At 41.4% G+C, this 25,888-nt stretch overlaps 2 protein-coding genes across 2 annotated transcripts; one reads left to right on the forward strand and one right to left on the reverse strand.

The window, feature by feature from the left end:
* Nucleotides 1-8,199: 8,199 nt before the first annotated feature.
* Nucleotides 8,200-8,910, forward strand: LOC311327883 (microfibril-associated glycoprotein 4-like; the record flags this gene model as incomplete). The annotated part of the gene is made up of 1 exon (XM_084460991.1): nucleotides 8,200-8,910. The coding sequence occupies one exon, from the start codon at nucleotides 8,200-8,202 to the stop codon at nucleotides 8,908-8,910; it is 711 nt and encodes a 236-aa protein (XP_084317117.1).
* A 4,120-nt stretch (nucleotides 8,911-13,030) lies between these two features.
* nlk1 (nemo-like kinase, type 1) lies at nucleotides 13,031-25,303 on the reverse strand. Its single transcript, XM_084460960.1, has 11 exons — nucleotides 24,443-25,303; nucleotides 24,039-24,168; nucleotides 23,035-23,090; nucleotides 22,284-22,390; nucleotides 21,921-22,006; nucleotides 21,621-21,830; nucleotides 20,884-20,985; nucleotides 20,180-20,266; nucleotides 17,101-17,299; nucleotides 16,135-16,228; nucleotides 13,031-15,550 (listed from the first exon to the last, which is right to left on the reverse strand). Exons 1-11 carry the CDS (start codon nucleotides 24,748-24,750, stop codon nucleotides 15,502-15,504), a joined length of 1,428 nt encoding a protein of 475 aa, XP_084317086.1. The 5' UTR covers nucleotides 24,751-25,303; the 3' UTR covers nucleotides 13,031-15,501.
* Nucleotides 25,304-25,888: the final 585 nt, after the last annotated feature.

Below are 25,888 nucleotides of genomic sequence, written 5' to 3' on the forward strand. Positions count from 1 at the left end.
TTCATTTAAAAAATTAACGTATGCTTGGTGTCTCATTAAAAATGTATTTCTTCTTCTTCTTCTTCTTCTTCTTCTTCTTCTTCTTCTTCTTCTTCTTCTTCTTCTTCTTCATAAAAATGTTGTTCCAGGACCATCACTGCAATGGACCAATCACGTTGTTGTGATGTCATAGCTAGAAATTCCCCCCCAAAAAAGCGGGAAGAGAAAGTTCGAGAAGGCGTCTTGCTTTCAAGCAGTGGCAACCAACTTAAAGGTAATTATTAGCATTTTTATTATTTTATTATAATGTAGTTGTCTGAGATTGAGTACATTTGTGTCACAGAAAGGCCCAAAACAAATGTTTGACCGTGACTTTTGTAAGACATTTTCATGTTTTTCCAAATCGGTTTTGTGTCGAAAAGATAGCTACAGTAGCTAGTTAGCGTTAGCCTAGCTAGATGGCCAACTTGCAGATGTTTTCTGTAGCAAGCTACATAAGCACATTAGTGATGTATTTGCCATTCATTTAAATGCAGAATGTCTTGCTTTGTGACATTATGGATTATTTCAATAACATATACTGTAGACAAATGTACTTTCATGTATATGTTTGTCCTGGATCAGCATAATAGTACGCAGATGGGCTAATTAATGGTTGCCCTGGGCCATCATGTAGATGTTTGTCCTGGGTTATCATCTAGATGTTTGTCCTGGGTTATCATGTAGATGTTTGTCCTGGGCCATCATGTAGATGTTTGTCCTGGGCCATCATGTAGATGTTTGTCCTGGGCCATCATGTAGATGTTTGTCCTGGGTTATCATGTAGATGTTTGGCCTGGGTTATCTCTAGATGTTTGTCCTGGGCCATCATGTAGATGTTTGTCCTGGGCCATCATGTAGATGTTTGTCCTGGGCCATCATGAAGATGTTTGTCCTGGGCCATCATGTAGATGTTTGTCCTGGGCCATCATGTAGATGTTTGTCCTGGGCCATCATGTAGATGTTTGTCCTGGGCCATCATGTAGATGTTTGTCCTGGGCCATCATGTAGATGTTTGTCCTGGGCCATCATGTAGATGTTTGTCCTGGGTTATCATGTAGATGTTTGTCCTGGGTTATCATGTAGATGTTTGTCCTGGGTTATCATGTAGATGTTTGTCCTGGGCCATCATGTAGATGTTTGTCCTGGGTTATCATGTAGATGTTTGTCCTGGGTTATCATGAAGATGTTTGTCCTGGGCCATCATCTAGATGTTTGTCCTGGGCCATCATGTAGATGTTTGTCCTGGGCCATCATGTAGATGTTTGTCCTGGGTTATCATGTAGATGTTTGTCCTGGGCCATCATGTAGATGTTTGTCCTGGGCCATCATGTAGATGTTTGCCCTGGGCCATCATCTAGATGTTTGTCCTGGGTTATCATCTAGATGTTTGTCCTGGGCCATCATGTAGATGTTTGTCCTGGGTTATCATGTAGATGTTTGTCCTGGGTTATCATCTAGATGTTTGTCCTGGGCCATCATGTAGATGTTTGTCCTGGGTTATCATGTAGATGTTTTTCCTGGGCCATCATGTAGATGTTTGTCCTGGGTCATCATGTAGATGTTTGTCCTGGGCCATCATGTAGATGTTTGTCCTGGGTCATCATGTAGATGCTTGTCCTGGGCCATCATGTAGATGTTTGTCCTGGGCCATCATCTAGATGTTTGTCCTGGGCCATCATGTAGATGTTTTTCCTGGGCCATCATCTAGATGTTTGTCCTGGGCCATCATGTACAGTAGATGTTTGTCCTGGGCCATCATGTAGATGTTTGTCCTGGGCCATCATCTAGATGTTTGTCCTGGGCCATCATGAAAATGTTTGTCCTGGGCCATCATGTAGATGTTTGTCCTGGGCCATCATGTAGATGTTTGGCCTGGGTTATCATGTAGATGTTTGTCCTGGGCCATCATGTAGATGTTTGGCCTGGGTCATCATGTAGATGTTTGTCCTGGGCCATCATGTAGATGTTTGGCCTGGGTCATCATGTAGATGTTTGTCCTGGGCCATCATGTAGATGTTTGTCCTGGGCCATCATGTAGATGTTTGTCCTGGGCCATCATGTAGATGTTTGGCCTGGGTCATCATGTAGATGTTTGTCCTGGGTTATCATGTAGATGTTTGGCCTGGGCCATCATGTAGATGTTTGAAGGTCCACATGTGTTTCTCCAACTCCAAAACATCCTCTCTTAATCCCTTCACTTTAAACTTAAGACATAATTACATACATGCAGGGGTCAATATTAACTTTTTAGCTCACCAGCCAAATGTCTGGTAGATGAAAAATTATACCCACCAAAACTTTTTTTCCCCAGCCAAAAATAATATTTATATAAATCCTTTTTTGTGTCGCATAGACATACAGTACATTTAATCTGCATAATAACATGATGGTGAAAACAGTGGTCAGAGCAGATTCTTGGTGCCACAGCACAGGTGGTGTTGTAGTCTTATCCCCAACTGAAAATATTGATCTAGTGAATAGTCAACCCATTGCTAAATCACAAATACTATTAATTTGTAGTAAACTATGTATCCTTGTTTAGAAAAAGATTATACTCAGGATGTTAAGCACTTTCAGAAATGAAATCCCTTCAACTCTCCACTAGGGGGAGCCAGAGTTGTGATATCCAGGAGGTGTGAATGGAAATGTAAACCCTTCAACTCAACCAGTTGGGGCCAGAAATTATATTATGCAATTTCATGTACTCCTTTTAAATCCATGCCAGTGGAGACACAGATGGTATTCTGTCTGAGAAAGTGTCGACTCAGGTGTTTTATGGAGTTGAAGTTATGTCACAGTGGAAGATTCCCATAGGAGGATGGTTTTATAGAACAATTGCATAAGAAACCGGTCCCCACCGGTTTTGACACGCCTAGACCAAGCAGTATTGTACACTTATACAACCCTGTTGTATTTGTATTTACATAACACTCTCTGTCACATTACTACTCGCCAATCTAGGCAGAATATCATTATCACCGAGATATTCACACCGTGAGAAAAGGATGTGGGGAAAAAATAGATCTTCCTAGCAGAAATGAATAGGGCAAGGATTTCCACTTATCCAAGGGGGTCCTGTGAATGAATTTCAAGTCTCAACAGTGTTCTGTTTTCCGCCTTGACTGTTGTTCTAAACTTTGTAGTTCGTTCTCATAGATCAGTCTGTTAGAACTACAAATTCTTCCTGTGTGACATCACTTCCCTGTCCTCTTCATCCTGAAACTATGTCACTTCCTTTTTCACTGTATAACCTATCGACCTGTCCTCAAGTGAACTCACTCTGCCTGGATGTCACTTCCTGTGCTCGAGTCCGACTCTGCAGAATCGTAACAGAATAAAACTATTGCCTTTGTTTAAAACAAGCTTGACCGACCACTCAGCGTGCTCTTAATTTTAATTACCAAGTAAAAATACATTAATAGTCCCCAAGGATGGAATTGCATCTGGGTCAAAGCTAAGAAGTATTCAGTACAGGGTGAGGACACCTCGCCTTAAGACCACGCCCAACTTGATGGTGATTGGCTCTGAAGTCTAGGCCAATAACTTGGGTCAAGGGTCATAGAGACTCCCGACTTGGTGTTTGTGTGTTGCTGGGGACCCTAAGGTCGCCGGCCTGAAAGTGGACGTGCTCTTAAAAGGCACGGCAGATGTGTCGAACCCAACTGGGCGTGGTCCGGGGGCGGAGCCAACTCCAAGGGAGAGACAGCATGCATTTCAGGGGTTCATGTGCATTATGCTGCATTCACTTGCTCCTCGGATGGTCCAATTTCCCGAGTTGCGAAGTCATTCCGACTTCATGTGTGTTCATGAGTTTTTAAGTTGTAATATGGGAACAACATGGATGCTACAAAGAAGATCATGTATTTTATTGCCCAGGGCGTTTAAACAACCTGGTTGTTTCTAGCTTTTGTGTGACAATAAAGGGCAAAGGATTCCCTGAAGCACAAATGTATTGTTTTACCTGACCTGTTGAAAAACTCGAACTTATCTAGATCACTCTAAGTCAGGGGTGGGCTGGCCGTCTGTGGGTTCTCGAGAAGCACGCCGGCGATAACGCGCTATAGGCTGCTAAATGGCTTGCCCCTCCTCCCGCTCAACACATGAATAGATTATATAAAGTGCTTTAAGTTCTTGATCTTGCGTTTTCACGCACTGATTGATGTTATGTCACGCTGGAAGATTCCAATAGGAGAATGGTTCTATAGAAAAATTGCATAAGAAACTGGTTCCAACCGGATTTGACAAGTCTAGACCAAGACAAACTGTTCTATTTACATAACGCTGTCCGTCCACGTGGACTTTGCCAAATCCACAGGACAGTCAGCATGCATTTCAGGTGTTAATGTACATCATATCACAATAAAATAGTCAAATAGGTTTTACAGTGATAGCACCTATGGCTGATTTGTTATGATTTTTTAAAGTTTTAAACTTTAGACTGTTGCTGTAGCGCCACCTTCAGGTTTATTGACCTACAATGCAGGTTGAGGACTTCGGGTATAGTACTGGAGCTATGTGCAAAGTTTGGTGATTTTTTGTCCACGGGAAGTTAGACTTCAGTGGAAGATGGAGAATAATAATAATAATTAAAGCTGCTTCGCAGCGATGAGGCGGGGCCAGGCAATTTCCGACAAGTTTAGGAGCAATAAGCGAGAGAATAGGAAGACAACAAGAAAGTTGACATTCCAATGTTCATTTTGTACATTCGTATCGTAGCGTAAAACATTTGTTAAACATTTTGATGCATTGTAAGCTCGATTTTGATAATTCAACAATCTGGTCAATGAGTTTGTGAAACACAGTCTGAAGATCCAGTGAAGCAAGTTTGGTGTTAATTGATAAAAAAACGTGGGATGGGATATGTTTATTAATTTTTACAGGTTTTGTTTGCTTTTCTTCATAATTTAACATTAACTTCAGCAGCTGTGTACTCAGTCAGTTGCCAATCAATCGATTTAAAGTTTTAAACTTTAGACTGTTGCTGTAGCGCCACCTTCAGGTTTATTGACCTACAATGCAGGTTGAGGACTTCGGGTATAGTACTGGAGCTATGTGCAAAGTTTGGTGATTTTTTGTCCACGGGAAGTTAGACTTCAGTGGAAGATGGAGAATAATAATAATAATTAAAGCTGCTTCGCAGCGATGAGGCGGGGCCAGGCAATTTCCGACAAGTTTAGGAGCAATAAGCGAGAGAATAGGAAGACAACAAGAAAGTTGACATTCCAATGTTCATTTTGTACATTCGTATCGTAGCGTAAAACATTTGTTAAACATTTTGATGCATTGTAAGCTCGATTTTGATAATTCAACAATCTGGTCAATGAGTTTGTGAAACACAGTCTGAAGATCCAGTGAAGCAAGTTTGGTGTTAATTGATAAAAAACGTGGGATGGGATATGTTTATTAATTTTTACAGGTTTTGTTTGCTTTTCTTCATAATTTAACATTAACTTCAGCAGCTGTGTACTCAGTCAGTTGCCAATCAATCGATTTAAAGTTTTAAACTTTAGACTGTTGCTGTAGCGCCACCTTCAGGTTTATTGACCTACAATGCAGGTTGAGGACTTTGGGTATAGTACTGGAGCTATGTGCAAAGTTTGGTGATTTTTGTCCACAGGAAGTTAGACTTCAGTGGAAGATAGAGAATAATAATAATAAGTAAAACATTTTGATGCATTGTAAGATCAATTTTGATAATTCAATAATCTGGTCAATGAGTTTGTGAATGACAGTTTGAAGATCCAGTATAGCAACTTTAGTTTTAATTGATTGAAAAATGTGGGTTACAGGTTTTGTTAGCTTTTTTTTCATAATTGAACATTAACTTCAGCAGCTGTGTACTCAGTCAGTTGCCAATCAATCGATTTAGTCATTGTAATCCTCGGCGGGGGTGGGGTAGGGTTGCCAACAGCGATGTCTCAGATTCGTGGAGCTTGCGTTGGATTGTGGGTAACGTAGTTTTCTCTGTATGAAGTGTTGGTTTCAGAGGACAGAATTAAACATATTTTAAAAAAGAGATAAAATTCTGCGAAAAATCATACTACATCTTGGATATGTGGCCAATGTTGTCACTTTTTATGAGGATGATCAGACATTGATTTGGCGAGAATTAATAGGAACTGTATACAGAACTGTTAACAGTAAAACGTTTTGATGTGCTGTGGGCTCAATTTTTCATATTTCAAAAATCTGTGAGGATCATTTGCTAAGGACAGTCTGACGATACAGTAGATCAATTTTGGTGTCAATTGAACAAAAAATGTGGGAGGAGATAGGTTTGATAGGTTTTACAGTTTATGAAGAAATCAGAGTGATGGACTTCAAAAGTCCTGCAAGGTCAAAGCATATGAAAGTTTTGTCTCACTTGGGACTACATTCACGTGGTGGTTTTACAGTGATAGCACCTATGACTGATTTGTTATGATTTTTTAAAGTTTTAAACTTTAGACTGTTGCTGTAGCGCCACCTTCAGGTTTATTGACCTACAATGCAGGTTGAGGACTTTGGGTATAGTACTGGAGCTATGTGCAAATTTTGGTGATTTTTTGTCCACGGGAAGTTAGACTTCAGTGGAAGATGGAGAATAATAATAATAATATAGGCAAATACAATAGGGTTCCGGCAGCTACGCTGCCTGGCCCCTAATTATAATATCCCTATGACTTCTTTGCTTTGACCCGAATGCAATTCCCTCTTTGGGGCCCCTATGGCTGAGCAAAAAGTCCTGCTCCATTTGTTTAAGTCCAAATATACTTTATGTAGTAAGTATACTAATAACAGTGTTTTTTAGTACACATGTAAGTGTACTATTTCAATACTTCTTGGGACTAAAACTAAATTACTAAATTGGCCCACTTTTAGTTTATTAAAGTATACTTTAAGTCTAAGATTAGTAAACTTTGAGTACACAAATAGTTTACAGTGGTACAACGGTATTTTAAGAGGTTCATGCATTAGACCTGTATTAGTGATGGTGACCAGATCTGATGAGATGGGTGTTATCTGGAACTTGTCATCAGTGGCATCTCTACAGGATGTGAAGTCTTCTGGGAAGTAGGCGGCGAGGCCTTTCCTGTGTCCTGTGCTGTTGAAGTGGCTGAGTCTGCCTTCCAGGTGGAATGGCTGCTCCAGCTGCTGATTGGCTGGAAGTGAGGTCTCCTGGAGGAGGATGACTGGTGCAGACATGAGATGAGGGTCTCTCTGATGTCCTGTATGTGAGCTATTAGGGACACGGTGTTAAGGGACACGATCTCAAAGTCAGTGGAGGAAGACTTCTTTGGTTGACTGAGGTCCAGCTGTTCCAATCGCTCTAGCTATGGGGCGGCTGTAGCTCAGTTGGTAGAGCCGGTTGTTCAGTGATCGAAGGGTCAGTGGTTCGAATCCCAGCTCCGACTGTCCACATGTCGAAGTGTCCTTGAGCAAGGACCTAACCCCAAATTGCTCCCAATGAGCAGGTTAGCGCATGCATGGCAGCTACCGCCATTGGTGTGTGAATGGGTGAATGAGAGGCCATTGTAAAGCGCTTTGAGTGCCGCTAAGGTAGAAAAGCGCTATATAAGTGCAGTCCATTTACCATCTAGCTGTACAAGTGCATGTGGCCAAGCGGCAATTTTTTTTTAAAGGGGAAAGTCTCTAATATGTATAGCTGCCAAAGACACTGAACATGCGAAAAGCATACATTTATTTGCCAGGCTTTTGTGCGTGGCGTTGGGGTGTCGGGTTGTTGCTGAATGAATTGGGACAGCACTTGTCGCCCCGCTGTGACGTAGCAGCCTTGAAATCCGGCCTAGGTAGGATGCAACCCTTGAATTGGGACACAAGGTGTCTCGACTACAGTACCTCTTGAGACCAAGCTCTGGTAGGGTAAAGTCACCAGGTGAAACATATACTCTCAAGAACCAGGTCGTTTCTGAAAGAAGGTAGACGGAGGAAGTTAAATCTGATATGTGTGTCACACAATTAATAGCAGCCAAGTCATAATGAGTCTCGATCACGTCCTGTTGGCTCCAACTGACTTGGTTGGCTGCAGACAACTTTGGTAACACCCCTCCGTCACCTACAGTATGTATCTGTAGCAATATAAGGCTTCTCAAAACTCAGAGAGCCCGGACAAACCACACACTGCCCCAGTGACACCCGATCTGATCTGAGAGCTGAAACGTGGAACACTTCAGAATGATGACTCTGGCCTTCACCGTTCTGCTGTTGGTTGTATCGGTCCACTCTGCTGCTCGCTGTGACCTCTCTCTGATCAGGGACTGTGATGAAACCTACAAGACCTTCTCGAAAGCCAGCGGCGTGTTCACCATCTACCCCGCACAAGTTTCAGTCCAGGTCTACTGTGATATGGACACAGATGGAGGAAGGTGGACCGTCATCCAGAGGAGAATGGACGGTAGCGTCAACTTCTACAGACCCTGGGAGCAGTACAAAGCTGGCTTTGGAGATGCAAATGGAGAGTACTGGCTCGGACTGGATGCCATGCACCTCCTCACCGTGAACAGAGCTCACGAGCTGAGGGTGGACATGGAGGACTTTGAGGGAAACAAGGTGTCTGCTCAGTACTCCCACTTCTCTGTGGCCTCAGAGGCAGACGGCTACAAGCTGAACGTCACGGGATTCACCAATGGGGGAGCGGGAGACTCCCTCAGTTACATTGACGGACAGAAATTTAGCACCTTCGACAAAGACCAGGACTCTTACAGCAAGAATTGTGCAACTCAGCATTTTGGTGCCTTTTGGTATAAACGATGCCTTTGGGCTAACGTCAATGGGTTGTATCTGTGGGGTAAGAATGATCACTCTTACACTGGTGTTGTATGGGTCCATTGGAAGGGTAGTAGGTACTCTCTGAAAGCTATCTCCATGAAGATCAGACCATTGTCTTAGACCTGAGATGGATGCTGGATCTCCTCATCTGCGAAACCAAACACTTGACTATTATCACACCATCTCTGTACGTCATTTGATTCTAGATGTTTGACACCAAGAGGGAACTCAAGAAGCCATTTATTGTAAAGCCCATTAAGCTAACAGGGTGACGGTGCTTTTTTAATGGAAGGAATGAGTTTCTCAGTGTTGTGATTCTATGAAAGCATCTAGTGACTTAGGGCGAGTACTGTAGATGTTGTGAATAATATAGAGTGGTCTTGACTAATATATTCTAAGTTGATAAGTGACTAATCATCCATTTATTCCCATTATATTGTATAAGTAATGGGTCAGAATGATAATTTCCAGGGCTGTTCTTTCACCAGATGTTATCAATGATTAATTAATGATTTATATGAACATTGATTGATTTATTTGTTCAAATAAAAATATTCAGTAAATAATGAATTGGTAAATGGACTGCATTTATATAGCACTTTTATCCCAAGCGCCTTACAATGAAGGCCTCTCATTCACCCATGGCGGCAGCTGCCATGCAAGGTGCTAGCCTGCTCATTGAGAGCGATTTGGGGTTTAGTGTCCTGCCCAAGGACACTTCGACATGTGGAACCGGGATTCGAACCGCCAACCCTACAATCATTGGACAACCCGCTCTACCTCCTGAGCTACGGCCTCCAAATTAATTTGGAGTTGTTTTCTCTCAGTTTGTATTTTGGGAAATTCAGAATGCATTTGCATAAGTGTACATACATCATTTACATTCAACTGAACATGAGGCATCGATCACTCGCTGTGGAGGCACATTGATGACTGATACACTGACACACGCACACACACACTACACATAGGTTTTTGTATTCATTGCACGTATTTATTTTTAGCAAACAAATGTTCAAAACCTATGCTGCCGAGCTAACCTGCTCCGGGAAAGGTAAGTTCCAGATTATGGATCAAAACGTATCAATTCACTTGGAAAAAGGCATGGACGTTAAGATTCTATATGTAACTTAAGTGTGCGAATTAAAAAAATAATCTGCAGTACGTGAACAGAGAGGTTTTTACAAACCGATAAAACCTTCTTTGGCTTTCCCCGATTCATATGAGAAATTTCAGAATGGCTGCTGCTTGAGAGATATTTTGCCGTGTGCATTTACAGTCGTAGACTGTAGGAGAGGCGCAGGCATTCTTTTGTGCGTATGCAAGCTTTATAAATGAGGCCCCTGATGAGGTGACTGAGGAAGGTCTCAGGGTCTCCAGGCTCAAATGTGAGTTTTGAGAAGACTTATGGGAGCCTTCAATACTGTTACAGACACGCAACATGATTTAGATTCCAGTGAAGCATTCTTAGTCAGGAGAACATTCAGTACATTCACTCTGAACTGGTTCTTCCACAGTGATCACGTACGTGTCTGTAACAGTATTGAAGGCTCCCATAAGTCTTCTCAAAACTCACATTTGAGCCTGGAGACCCTGAGACCTTCCTCAGTCACCTCATCAGGGGCCTCATTTATAAAGCTTGCATACGCACAAAAGAATGCCTACGCCTCTCCTACAGTCTACGACTGTAAATGCACACGGCAAAATTCCCTCAAGCAGCAGCCATTCTGCGACTTCCCGAAACTCATAAATCATTTGAGCCTGGAGACCCTGCGCACACTGAGACATTCTTCAGCCACCTGATCAGATCTGAGAGCTGAAACTTCAACACTTCAGAATGATAACTCTGGCCTTCACAGTTCTGCTGTTGGCGGCATCAGTCCACTCTGTACCTCGCTGTGACAACTCTTTGGTCAGGGACTGTGAAGAAATCTACAAGACCGTCTCAAAAGCCAGTGCTGTGTTCACCATCTACCCTGCGCTTGCTCCAGTCCAGGTCTACTGTGACATGGACACAGATGGAGGAAGGTGGACCGTCATCCAGAGGAGAATGGACGGTAGCGTCAACTTCTACAGACCCTGGGAGCAGTACAAAGCTGGCTTTGGAGATGCAAATGATGGACATGGAGGACTTTGAGGGACACAAGGTGGCTGCTCAGTACTCCCACTTCTCTGTGGGCTCAGAGGCAGACGGCTACAAGCTGAACGTCACGGGATTCACCAATGGGGGAGCGGGAGACTCCCTCCGTTACCATAACGGACAGAGATTTACCACCTTTGACAAAGACCAGGACGGTGACCCGACCAAGAATTGTGCAACTTCGTGTTATGGGGCCTTTTGGTATTCAACGTGCCATAATGCTAACATCAATGCGCTGTATCTGTGGGGTCACACTCCTGATATGTATGGAACTGGTATGATCTGGTATACCTGGAGGGGTATGTATTACTCGCTGAAAGCTGTCTCCATGAAGATCAGACCATTGTCTTAGACCTGAGATGGATGCTGGGTCTCCTTCCCTGCGAACCAGTGTCAAACACTTGATTATTATCACACCATCTCTGTACGCCATTTGATTCTAGATGTTTGACACCACGGGAGAACTCAACAAGCCATTTATTGTAAAGCCACTGGGTGACGGTGCTTTTTTAAAGGAAGGAATGTGTTTCTCACTGTTGTGATTCTATGAAAGCATCTAGTGACTTAGGGCTAGTACTGTAGATGTGAATAATATAGAGTGGTCTTGACTAATATATTCTAACTTGATAAGTGATTTGGTGTTAACCCTGCTCTGAACTTATGTAATATCAGTACTATCTTACTAATCATCCATTTATACCCATTATATACCAGTCTATAGGGTTAAATTGAAATGTGTAATTCCAAGGGCTGTTCTGCAGATATAATCTGATCATATATACTGCAAGTTATCAAAGGCTAATCCAACTTTATATGTACATTGATTTTCTCTCAAATAAAAATCAGTCAGCAAAGAATGCATTCTCATGCGTGATACGTTGTCAGTTTGTATTTTGTGAGATTCACAATTCATTTGCATAAGTGTATAGAATAGACATTTACATTCAACTGAACATGAGGCGTCGGTCACTCGCTGTGGAGGCACCTTGATGACAGATATGCACACGCACACACACACAGCTATTTGTATTCCTTGCACTTCTTTATATTTTAGCAAACAAATGTTCACAGTACCTAATGTCCCCCCTAAATTCGGTGGGCATATGTAGTTCATCGAGACACTAAAATGTCTCTTGGACCTATACCCAACATCCATCAGGAAGTCAGCCATTTTGCTTTTAATGTGCCATTTTGTCCTTGTTTTTACCATTTCCATGCCTCATACTTCAACGAACTCCTCCTACAGATTTCATCCGATCAACTTCATATTCGGTCAGCTTCATCTCAAGACCTTTGTGATCAAAAGTTCTCAAAAAAAAATTGTTTTCACCAAACACCTCGCACTGCTAGTGCTCGGGCCCTAATAATAATCCTTACAATTTCAATAGGGCCTCGCACCGCCAGTGCTCGGGCCCTAACTAGTAGGCCTGCTGTATTTTACATTTGAACTATCCTGTCTCTGCACCGTCTTGTCCGTGCACCCTGTATGTTGTCCCCATCTGCACCATCGACCTAAACAAATTCCTGTGAAAACTACCATGTAGTTGGACAATTGTACCCACACAAAACACATTGATAACGAGAATCCAAACATTTTCAATAAGCGCCAAAAGAGCAATAACCTCCTCAATCTCTGTAGTCTGTGGATTTAGAAAGTAGACGGCTGCCCGAGTAGCATAGACGACACTTTTACTGAAACACAAAGCAGTTTTTATCTAGCCTACAAACCAAAATGTTATTGCCAATGGCGGAAAAAAATGAATTGTGGCGAGCGCCTCCAAGTAGTGGGCCACCATTGCCATTGTAGGCTACAGACTAACGAATGAACCAACGTAGCCTACACACGTTGATCTAAAGTCAACTATCAGAACTAGGGCCTACTAGCTATTCAGGTAGGCTAGAACATTTTAACAGTGTTACTAGAGGGGCAATACAACAAACAAACAACAAAGCAGTGACACCTGTAAAAACAAAAACAGTCATAAACATATTCCCCAAAGACTTTTTTTTTATTCATTCACTACTTTTACTCTACACTTTTTTTTTTTTTTTTTTTTTTTTTTTTTTTTAAGAAATTCAAGTATTTGTCGGGAACAGCAGTCAAAATCCTTTGCTAAAACATACAAAAAATAAAAAATAAAATAAATCAAAAACAGCAGTATTCAACATTGGTTTTATATTCATAACACAAATACGTTTTTTTTTCTTCATATCTGAAATTAATCTACAGTCTAGATTAGCAGGTGAACAGTTATGACCCCCATGCTCATCGTGCTCATGAGCACTTTTATAATTGCTTTCATCACATCTACTTACAAACCAAACGAGGGAAACATGAAGGATTGACATTCGATACAAACCAACATTAATATCGAATATTCAGAGAGTGCATTGGACAGATGGAGAGACCAACCCTCTAAGATTCAGCCAACTAAGCTCTCTACTAACACAATAGCACAATTGTGAAACCAACAAAGGACAAGAATATCAATCTAAAACGGGTCATGAACTAAAAAAAAAAAAAATGTAACAATTGACAAACATTAAGTTAAATAAAATCAGGACTGTCTTCTCCCACTGCACAGCATTCAAATCCACTTCCTCCCGGATCATAAACATGCACAGATATGCACATGCAGATACTGTACAATGCACATTCTGACGGGCCTCATTACCCACAGGTACATTAGCACCATCTAGTGGTGGAATGGTGCAGGTAGAAGTTCCCTCTAAACATAGCTATGAGTCAGGTTAATTTAACAATAAGGTTCGAAGGTCAAATCATTTGAACGTATTGCTGGGGCTGAAGAAAACCTCTACCTTCAGCCAGAAGGAAACAGTCATGGTCACTGTTCATGATAGCAAAACCATCTAGTGGAGAACAGACTGCTTGGCTAAGATCCACAACCTAGTTTTGCGATTCCGCCGATCACATCAGGCACAGTCTTGTTGGGAAATATCGGGAGCGTTTGTATTCTCAGGTTCACAGTCGGCAATGGGCCACCTGAGCCTAAAGTGGATTGTAAATAAAAACAACCTAAATACAATCAAACAATAACAGCAGCATTTCACCGAAAATGTTCCGTCTTCGAAAGAGATGCATCTTCCCCCAAAATCAAGCCCTCGGTGCATTTGTGAAGGTCGGATTGGATAGGGTTTCAGAAATATGGCTACATTTCTAACCTGCCAATCGGAGGAGAGTACACCGGGAGTTATTACCACATAGTTTACTCGAATACCCTCCATTTCTTCACGAGTGCAAAGCAGAATGGGCTTAGGGGATGATTTGCAGTGAAATTTCGTTCAAGGGACTGACATCATTTCAGTACAAAGTTGAGTTCAGTCTATATACACACCCAGTGCATTCTGGGTCTCCGGTTTGATCCCGACTATTTTTGAGGTAATGAGATCACTGAAAAAGAAGACTGCACTTTCCCCCTAAACACACACACACACACACACACACGCGCACACACACAGTCTTGGTACTCATTCAAAACAGGACTTTCAGAACATTATCAAAGCTCTGACTACTGCCACTCTAAAACAAACAATTATAATAAATAGAGAATGAAATAAAAACTAAATTACAATGCTCCTGCATCAAGGTTTGGTCATATGGGCAGGATATAAATGGAGTAAAGGCATTTCACAGAGAAAGTATTACCACTATTCCAGTCATTAGACCTACCCCAACCCTTTCAAATCAGGACTATTTTGCAGGAAAGGTCAGAAATCAGTCTGGAGAAGAACCGTTAATCCTGTGCCAGCTATGCCATTACAACTCCGTCAATCCACTGTATTCATTCACTGTATGGTTTAGATATAAATTGACCCAGAAAATTGGTGTCCACTCCATATTTTGTCCGTCTTGAATGGAGGGAGCCGCCCCCCCCCCCCCCGAAAAAAGTATGGAATAGGATGCATAACAAATGCACCGACGCATCACATATGGGTAAAGTAGTGACCCTAGTGAATATGAAATGAAAAATGGTTGTCATTTAAATATTGTGGCACACATCCTGTGAGCAAATCAAACTTTTTGAATGAACTGTGTGTTTGTTGAGTGACTAATAATTAGGGCTAGCCCTAATCTATTTCCTAATCATTACAGGTTCTGCTTTTTGCATCTTATTGCACGAGGCTGGAATGACTTTAAAAAACAACCAAACAATTACACAACAAATAATTAAAATCTCAATTTTGCTCTCTAATATCGAACAAATCGGTGCACGCTCAGTCTAATCTACTAGCATTACGTTTCCAATAATCTTCACAACATCCTCTTTTTTTCCCTTCTCCTATTCTTTCGTTATTCTTGATAGTTAGCAGCATCTTTTCATATTGAGCGTTGGGGATAATGCCTGAAGTATCTAGAAGGTACTGTCATTTTCAAAGGAAATGTAGTCTTGAGAATCGTTTCCTATGATCTGGCAGCCGACGGTTTTCGTTTTGAGAGGCTGGCGTGCGATTCCTGACACACCTCCTTCCCAAAGACCAATCTTCATTATATTCACTTCAATCACCCGTTTCCAATATTGAACTGCATTTCCCATGATGCAACACTCCCATCATCGCTCCTCCTTTCTGGAAACCTTCGAGGAATGCCAAGCAGTGGACCTGGAAATAATTCGGAAAATTAATTATGCATTTAATACATTTTTAATACATACAATTCGCCTTATTCACCTCAGTTGCCATATTGGTCAGTCTGACGTAATGAGGGGTGCGGATGCGGAAGTGCCCGTTGAGTTCAATGTTAAAAGTTCACTGTAAAAACACCACTTCAAGAACCAAAATAGTCAAAATAACAGACTAATACACTATCGGGGTTACAAACTCATCATTACCAGACTCTGCTTTTCACTGCCGTTGTTTTCGCGTTTGGAAATACATGGGAGTGAATGCAGCTGACGGCTAACTATGGCTCATTCACCTCCATGTATTTCCAAACGCGAAAACAACGGCAGTGAAAAACAAAGTCTGTTAATGATGAGCTTGTAATCCCGATAGTGTATCAGTCTGTTATTTTGACTATTTCGGTTCTTGAAGTGGTGTTTTTACAGCAAACTTGAAACATTGAAGTCAACGGGCACTTCCGCATCCGCACCCCAGACTGACCAATATGGCTGCCAGGTGAATAAGGCGAATTGGCTCCGTTATGCTTCAAGTCTTTCTGACAAGTCCCTCCCCCTTTTGCTCACCTGATGAAGGTCTTAAACGCGGCGCTCTGGGGGTTGATGCACAGTGGCACTCGTTTCCCTTGTTGATGCTCCGTTATGAAACGATGGATGAGTTCTGAAAGAGGGAGACAGGGTTACCGGCGTTATAGCCAAACTAAATAAACAAAAGGTAAATGGACGGCACTTATATAGCGCTTTTCCACCTTAGCGGCACTCAAAGCGCTTTACAATGGCCTCTCATTCACCCATTCACACACACATTCACACACCGATGGCGGCAGCTGCCATGCAAGGTGCTAACCTGCTCATTGGGAGCAATTTGGGGTTAGGTGTCTTGCTCAAGGACACTTCGACATGTGGACAGTCGGAGCTGGGATTCGAACCGCTGACCCTTCGATCACTGAACGACCCGCTCTACCGACTGAGCTACAGCCAAACTACAGTGTATCCAGCATCAATCTGTTCTATTGAGGAGTCCATCGGTTAACCACTCCCACTGTTGCCTATGATGGATTTCAATATCTCAGAATTATGGCATCCAACGGACTCCAGAAACACAGAAAAGCATGGAATTGGAATATTTGGGGGAAAGTGCACAAAACATTGTGTAAAGAGCCTAAATGCAGTTAACATAGAAAATATAGATATGTGGCTAATAATTTAAGTTCATATTCACAGTAATGTAATATGCATAGAATCTCATTTAACCCTTTTAACCCTGAAAATACAGTGACAACATTTCAAATATTAATTGGATTTTCCCTATAATACTAGAAAGCGCAGTTTCTCGGCTTTCAGCAAGTGTTGGAGTGAGGAATTCTTTTGATTTGTTAGATATTTTTTTAATATTATTAAATATTTGTTAGATATTTTTTTTAAATGTTGCCGGTGACGTGGTCGTATTAAAAGGGTTGAGTTCCATTTATAATAGCCAGGTACAGGTGACTATTACATTAGTATAATCTAGCATGAATGTAAACTCCTCACCTTTGCCCTGCCAGACAGATAGCAGGCTGTGCTCGTAGCTGTGGCTGAAAGGTCGGTCAGCGGGCGGCTCAAAGTCCCGCGTGTAAACGCGCCCGCTGGGCACGGAGTAGCAGCACTGGCACATGCAGGTGTGGTAGCGCAGACGACCTTCGTCCAGGTAAGGGTGAGAGAGGGCGTCGCTGCCCGAGATCCTCTTAACCTGCGTACACAAAGAAAGTCTTATAAGATATATAAATATATAGATATATATATAAAGTCTTATAAGATATATAAATATATAGATAGATATATAGATAGATAGATATATAAAGTCTTATAAGATATATAAATATATAGATAGATATATAGATAGATAGATATATAAAGTCTTATAAGATATATAAATATATATATATATATATAGTCTTATAAGATATATAAATATATAGATAGATATATAGATATATATATATAAAATCTTATAAGATATATAAATATATACATAGATATATACATAGATATACATATAAAGTCTTACAAGATATATAAATATATAGATAGATATATATATATAAAGTCTTATAAGATATATAAATATATAGATAGATACATAGATAGATATATATATATAAAGTCTTATAAGATATATAAATATATAGATATATAGATATAGATATATATAAAGTCTTATAAGATATCTAAATATATAGATAGATATATATATAAAGTCTTATAAGATATATAAATATATAGATAGATATATAGATAGATATATATATATAGTCTTATAAGATATATACATATATAGATATATATATATATATAAAGTCTTATAAGATATATAAATATATAGATAGATATATAGATAGATATATATATAAAGTCTTATAAGATATATAAATATATAGATATATAGATATATATATATATAAAGTCTTATAAGATATATAAATATATAGATAGATATATACATAGATATACATAAAGTCTTACAAGATATATAAATATATAGATAGATATATATAAAGTATTATAAGATATATAAATATATAGATAGATACATAGATAGATAGATATATATAAAGTCTTATAAGATATATAAATATATAGATAGATATATAGATAGATGGATATATAAAGTCTTATAAGATATATAAATATATAGATAGATATATACATAGATATATATATAAAGTCTTATAAGATATATAAATATATAGATAGATATATAGATAGATATATATATAAAGTCTTATAAGATATATAAATATATAGATAGATACATAGATAGATAGATATATATAAAGTCTTATAAGATATATAAATATATAGATATATAGATAGATATATATATATAAAGTCTTACAAGACGTTTGTTATCTGAACACATCCCATAGAAAACACAGACATAATAGAAAATAATAGAATAAGAAAGTTGATTTGCCATGTGTAACAAGTATGGGTACAGTACAGGTACATTGGGATTCTTGTAAGCGCTTGTCCATTTTATCAGTGCTAATCAGCTCCTCATTCCAGTCCTGGGTACGAAGATAGACATTTAAAAGGTTCCCAAACTGTCAATTTGCTAGACTATCCTTCGTCCGGCGGTCTGTCAGAATCATTCTCATCTACTTATCCCATCCGATCATGGATGAAAATGTCTGGATCCATGCAATTAAATAACGTTCGAATGTCGTCAGGTGTTCAAGCGTTGAAGTGTACAGACAAGGTAGAAGGTGCTTAAAGTGTGATTAGTTGTTGGTCAGGGGGGTGGGGGGGGGGGCGGTAGGGCAACGGGGGGTTGGAGGGCTGTCAGCAAGGGCAGGGGACTGGGGTTGATGGGGGGGGGGGGGGGGGGGTCTGTGTAGTATAGTAAGGTCCTCTGGCTAAGATGTTTTGATGATTGATTTGGACCTTACATTTTTTGCCCCCAAACCCCTCCCCAAAATCTTTTGAACCAGAGCACCTAAAATCATGTATGAAGTAGGGACACCAAGATGAGAACAACATAGGCTTTCCATTTTACAAGTGCCTGCTTTGCTCTGTCTGCGTGCATCATGATTTCTTTGATTGGTTACATTTGACGGGCTTTTTAAGAATGTTCGGAAATAGTTTGCGTTAAACAGACGTGGCGACGAGAGCATTTGCAGGCGACTTACAGACGCTTCTGTGAAGTCTAAGTTCACGAAGGACAGTGAAGAAGGCTGAGGGCTGATCAATGAAAATGGACTAAATGCGTTTTAAAAAAAGCAACACTTCGGTGGTGACGGTGGGCCAAGTAATGCAACGGTGAATGACCGATGTACGTCTGAACATCGAGTAACACGGCAACCCTAGTATGTAGACACTTTTTTGTACCCTTACGTTAGCAACCTCAGTCTTCCAGGGCAGCCAGGAGATAGCCACGGAGAGTCTCAACCTTCTGGTTAATATAGCTACACTATGCTACTAGCCATGAAAACCCCTCGAGGTCGATTGCTATAGCTCAGTCATAAATCACTTTGATTATAGCTAGGCTATAACGTTAATGTGAAGACGGCGTTCGTAATGTCGGCTGGCTATCTTTCAGGTGCGACAAATTAGGATATCCGTGTGAATGGTTTACCACGACGAAAATATCAGGATGAATTTGCTTTTTCTAGTTGATGTAAGTTTGCTGCAGTATGTGCCATTTCAAATAGCTCCATGTAATGCTGGATTCAGCAGTCCGCTGTGAGCATACTCATCTATGCTGTGACACCCTGCAGATCCAGGGGACGACCTTCTGCTACGTCATCGCTGAAATATGAAAAACATGACCGTTTTTGGCGGCCATCTTAGAACGCCACCTTTTTCACCATTTCTGCCCTTTGCGTCTGTTAAGATGGATTGTTTAAAAAAAAAAAAATTTGGTCTAATCATGAGATCAAAAATTTAAATTCATGAGAAAATTCCACCTGCAATATGCTCGTTAAAACTCAACGATTTTCTGAAATGTCAGTTGGTTAACGACGACGGAATTTGCTTCCGGAACCTTACTGTTCCACTCTCTAGTAAACTACAGACCTAAGATATTGACGTACAGAAACACTAAAACTCAGACTTTGTTCTCTGTACTTACCGGATCGAAGACCAGCATCCGACACAACAGGTGCACCGCCTCATGAGTTGCGCCATCCGACAACATGTACAACACGGAGAGCGAGGGCTGAGAGAAAGGAAAAATAATTAAAAAAAAAAAAAGGTTATTTTATGAAAATGTGGTAGACAAGAGTCCATGAAGTAGCCATTGTTGTCGAATCGTATTTAGTTAAAGGAGTAGTAAAGGGAAAATGCATGTTTAGCCCTGTTTTAAGGTTACTTATGATCATATACAATGGTTCAGATCAAAACGTTGACAAAACTAGCACTTTTGAGAAAGTCTGATAATTGCTCTACCACCGTTTTGGTCATACAATGGATGTGGATGGGCACCGTGAAAAATCATTCAAAAACATGTTAAACTCTCGATTTCAATTTCCTTGGACTTTCCTCTTATATCAAGTTGCTTGATACAGTTTGTGCCCAAGCACAATAAAACAATGTACTTTAATGTGATCAGCCCAATCGACCAAAACGGTTTGGGGAAAAATGGTTTAAAAAGGGTGTTAAAGTCAATTCATGCTAAAGTCAATTCATGCTAAGTCCTCGCATCGGTGTCCTAGCAATATTAGGGGCCTACCACTAGGTGGCCAAACAGCTGCCTGACTAAAAGTCCAAGTCCTATGGGAAAATATGGATAATTGACTGGCCTTTTGTACACTGTGTGTGATTTGGGCGGCGTACCGGTTTGTGAGGACCTCTCAGGATGTGGGCCCTGGCTCCCTCGCAGGCCAACGCCATGGCCGAAAGAGGAGGGGTCCCCAGCAGGTCCGTGATCAGATCCAACTGGGAGAGAAGATGGGGAGATTTGTTATTTAAATTGAAACCTTAACAATCTGCCAAGATTTTCAACGTTTCGCTTGTTTTTTGCACTTAGTAGTAGAATGATGCAATAGGAATTAGGCTTGGGCAACTGGACGAATATATTGAGAATCGGCGATTGGCTGAATTCAATCGGCAGTTGCTTTTTTGGGGCGATTTGTGATTATTGTCGTTTTATTTTGCTAATTTAATGGTCTGCCTCCTTGAGAATTCAACTTGGTAAATAATCTGTAAAGCACAATTCAAGCGGAACTTCAGTTCCCAGAAGCTCTCGCTGCGGCACCTCTCAAGTCTCGTTGTCCGAACGCACAACTTAACACTCGACAGCTTGACGACGCTCGACAACAGCTTGACAAAGGCGTTAAGTCCCACCCTTGGCGTTGATTTGCTAATCATTAGAACCCGTGGTGCTCATTCGTCAATTATTTCTTATTCGGAGAATCGGCCGTTTCATGTAGCAACACCAGACCGAGAATCAGTCAACTTTGGAGTGGGTGGATAGGGCGTCTGGACCCAGGCTAGATCTGTATGGCCAAACACTGCTAAATGCAGATAAGTCCTATGTCCTATGTCCTAAGTCCTATGTCCTATCTCCATACCTGCTGGATGGGACTCTGAGCCTGGAAGAGGATGCGTCTGCCCAGCAGCTCGGCGAAGATACAACCCACCGACCACACGTCGATGGCCGAACCGTAATGGCGGCTACCCATTAGCACCTCGGGCGCCCGGTAGTACTGCGTCACCACCTCCTGGGTCATGTGACGCGAGGGGTCAGGCTCCTCCACACGCGCCAGCCCAAAGTCACAGATCTGAGAGAGAGAGAGAGCGAGAGAGAATAAGGTAAGTTGCCATGTATTATCCATCTAGTGAATGTACAGGCTCACTAGCGCACACTGTACCTTGAGAAGACAGTTGCTGTTCACAAGAAGATTTCCCGGTTTTATGTCCCTGTGCAGGATTCCAGCAGAATGAAGGTACTTCAACCCTGAGCAAAAAGAATGGCCCATTAGCCCACATATGCAAACACAAACCACTTAACCCATCCCAACCAAGCAAGGTTAGAGTGGAGTATTCTCCATTCCGCTATCACCTATTCAGTGTCCTCAGATGAAAATAAATAATTATAATAATTTCGAGGAACATGTTGTAAACAAGTGTCGAAGTATGCTTTTATCATGCTATCCTCTGGGATGTACTGTTTCTTTGTACTTTTACCCAATAAAATCAATCAATCAATCAATCAGAGTCCCCCCATGTCTCACCTCTGAGGATCTGGTAGAGGAAGACCTTGATGTGATCGGTGGTTAGGGGCTGCGGTGACACGATCACCTTGTGAAGGTCGCTCTGCATCAACTCTGTTATCACGTAGCTACGGAGGTCACAGGTCAAGGAGACAAAAGGGTCCCTATGGCGAACGGATTAAACTAACAGCAGAAACGTACAGATAATCAATTACACGTATGAATCAGGTACCTTGTGATGTCCAAATGATGTTAAAATATGTTTGGAAAATTCTATGAAAATGAACGTTTAGGCTAATTACAATATAAACATGTTCAAGTATGTGTCGCTGAAAATATAGACTGCCTTTTACTATCAAAAGGTGCACACATGCATTTTATAATTTTTATTGGCAGAGGTTTTGCAGGGGTTCATCTCATCCGAGGACAAAGACATGCCAACAGTTGTGGCATGTGAAGGGTTAAACTTCAAAACAGGGTTCTAGAATATTCTAGACACCCCTACTGTATAGCTAAAGGATTCATATTTGAGAGATGAATTGCTTGGAGTCAGCCAACTTCAATTGCGTCAGTTGACGATTTGTCCCATCTTCTAAGCACTTGAATACTCATTTTTATATTTAGGAATAAAAAAAAAAAAGCATAAGACATGCAAGACTCAGAGAAGCACTTGAGTAACTGACCTCGATGCTTTATGGACAATCTTGTCTCCTTTGTGTAAATATGCTGTATGATGCATGTGTATGAGTGTGGTGGAGTATATAAAGGATACATCTCCTCAAAGCAGTCGATCTGTGGCGGCTGCAGAATATCCAAGGCTGACAACACCTGCAAGGAAAGTAACAATGTGAGGACTCATTCAGTACCAATCTCCACTACACCACCCATTTGCCCCTTCTCCTACATCCCCAAATAATGCAAAGCTAATGATCCCATTCTGACAATTACCATTTCCCTGTTTCTCTGTGTTTCATGCTGTGTTCCAGTTGTATCCTAGCTCTGGATTTGATGCCCGGGATAATAAAATAAAGTATTGAAGTATTGATTGAACGTCAGTTAAAGGCATTCCAGAAACAAAAGGCACATTTTTTTGTTGTTGATCAACTCCCTTTCGCCCCATCTTCCTAGTTCTAGCCAAGTTAGCCGTTGTTAGCGATACCAGTTGATAACTACAAACTATGTGGTATTTTGTGCATACGAACACCGTAGTAATATTGTTCACTGGTAGACGTTGGACAGTGTGTGTACGACTGATTTAATGAGAGATAAATAAGAGAGCTACTAGTCGAAGTACAGCTTTCACTTATTGTTGATGCGCAGAATAGCCATCTTTATTTACCGTCAGCTGCTGAGTAAAATGGCAAAAAAAAAACAGTTCAGGTGACGTATTTAACGACGATTTTGGTGTCGAACTTTGGAATAAATACGATGTTTCCGATACAAATGGAACACAGCATCAGATTTATATGGTAAACGGACTGCACTTATATAGCGCTTTTCCACCTTAGCGGCACTCAAAGCGCTTTACAATGGCCTCTCATTCACCCATTCACACACACATTCACACACCAATGGCGGTAGCTGCCATGCAAGGTGCTAACCTGCTCATTGGGAGCAATTCGGGGTTAGGTGTCTTGCTCAAGGACACTTCGACATGTGGACAGTCGGAGCTGGGATTCGAACCGCTGACCCTTCGATCACTGAACGACCCGCTCTACCAGCTGAGCTACAGCCGCCCCCACACCCCATCTAACTCTTAATTGTGTCGTCTCTTACGTTGTCATGTTTGAAGAAGCACAGCATCCGCAGCTCTCTGAACACCCTCTTACAGGAGACCAGATTCTGGAAGACGTTGGGCATCTTCTTCAGGGCAACTTTGCGGCCATCTCTGGGGTCTGTCACTGACCTACAGGGTTTGAATGGGGAAAGAGTGTCATGTGTTAAAAGTGTGGGACAAGCCATGATAGACTCTCAAGACCTAGTGTGCCCACTTCTTTAAACAGTGTGTGTGTGAGTGTGTGTGTGAGAGTGTGTATGTATATATATATACATAAACTAACAGCTATATAACATACGCTTCTTTAGTCAGAGTATACCCGCCTCTTTAGTCATCCTTGGTGTCATGTTGAAGCTACCATTACTTCAACAATCAGTCTTAGTCAATTTAAAACTTCACTTACCAGACAACACCAAATGCGCCGTAGCCAATCGGGCGATCCGGCTCCATTTCGGCTGGACTCGGCACTTCACTAGCCGGGTTACTATGAGGTTGAGGCACAGCGGCCCCTCCGCCGGTGCTCCCCCCAATAGATGTGGGGTGGCGAGGGGCCCCTGCCGGCGCGGTGGGGCCACTCAGACCCGGTGTTGCGCCGAGGCCCGTGGAAGTACCCGTGGATGTGTTCACGCAGAAATACTTGTGACCTAACTCAGATGAACCAGGGAACAAGTTCCCACACACTGTCTGCCGCCCTGTACCATGGAATGCCATTATTGAATGAAACCCTATGAGTTGAACTAGTTTTAACAGCAATAATCAGCTTATTAGTGACTTGCTACAGCTATAAATAAGCCATTTACTTGGGTAACTTGAGCAAGCAATTCATAGTTGCATTATAGCTAGACGTGCCCCTCTACGAGCATGGTTATTGTAAGATGTTAGTTGCATGAGATATAAACAATAGTTGTAATAAATAGGCAGCTACCCAGCTAACTAGGCTAACCTAGGCTCTTAGAAGGTTTTAGCTTGAGAGTGTTACTAACATAACATATTTGGTTGGTTACCTACAAAACAAAATTGACTAGTTTGCCAAGTTAGCCAGTCACCTAAAAAACAATTAACTTAATAATAACTAATAATAACTAACTACAAACTAGACTGTTAGCCTACGTAGCAGCACAGGTCGGGTTAGCTACGTTAGCTGCGTTAGCTACGTTAAATACGTTAGCTAGACCGTTGTAGCTTCAGACACGACTGCTTACGTGTTCTAGCTAACCCATAAACTAGCCTAGCAACACTCCCAACAGACCAGTTGACACTAAAGTGGGTTATGTTTAGATAACAGACAGTTAAGGCAAACTTCAGCTTCACATTGCTAAGCTAACTTTCCCGAGAAAGCTGGCTGGTGCTACCTAGCAACGAGCTATCAACCTTTGTCTCGTCGCAATCAGTAGCTAGCACTGTAGCTAGCCACCGTTCTCCCTTTATTAGCTAGCAAATTAGCTAGCACTGTAGCTAGCTAGCACTGTAGCTAGTAGCTTAGCTAGCCCTGTAGCTAGTAGCTTAGCTAGCACTGTAGCTAGCACTGTAGCTAGTAGCTTAGCTAGCCCTGTAGCTAGCCCTGTAGCTAGCCCTGTAGCTAGTAGCTTAGCTAGCACTGTAGCTAGTAGCTTAGCTAGCCCTGTAGCTAGCACTGTAGCTAGTAGCTTAGCTAGCACTGTAGCTAGTAGCTTAGCTAGCACTGTAGCTAGCCCTGTAGCTAGTAGCTTAGCTAGCACTGTAGCTAGCCCTGTAGCTAGTAGCTTAGCTAGCACTGTAGCTAGCCCTGTAGCTAGTAGCTTAGCTAGCACTGTAGCTTAGCTAACACAGGTGCAAGCCAGCTTTCCAAGCAAACATTCATTGGCTGCAC

This window comes from Borostomias antarcticus (genome assembly GCF_949987555.1).
Source record: "Borostomias antarcticus genome assembly, chromosome: 35".
In the NCBI taxonomy this organism is placed as follows: Eukaryota; Metazoa; Chordata; class Actinopteri; order Stomiiformes; family Stomiidae; genus Borostomias; species Borostomias antarcticus.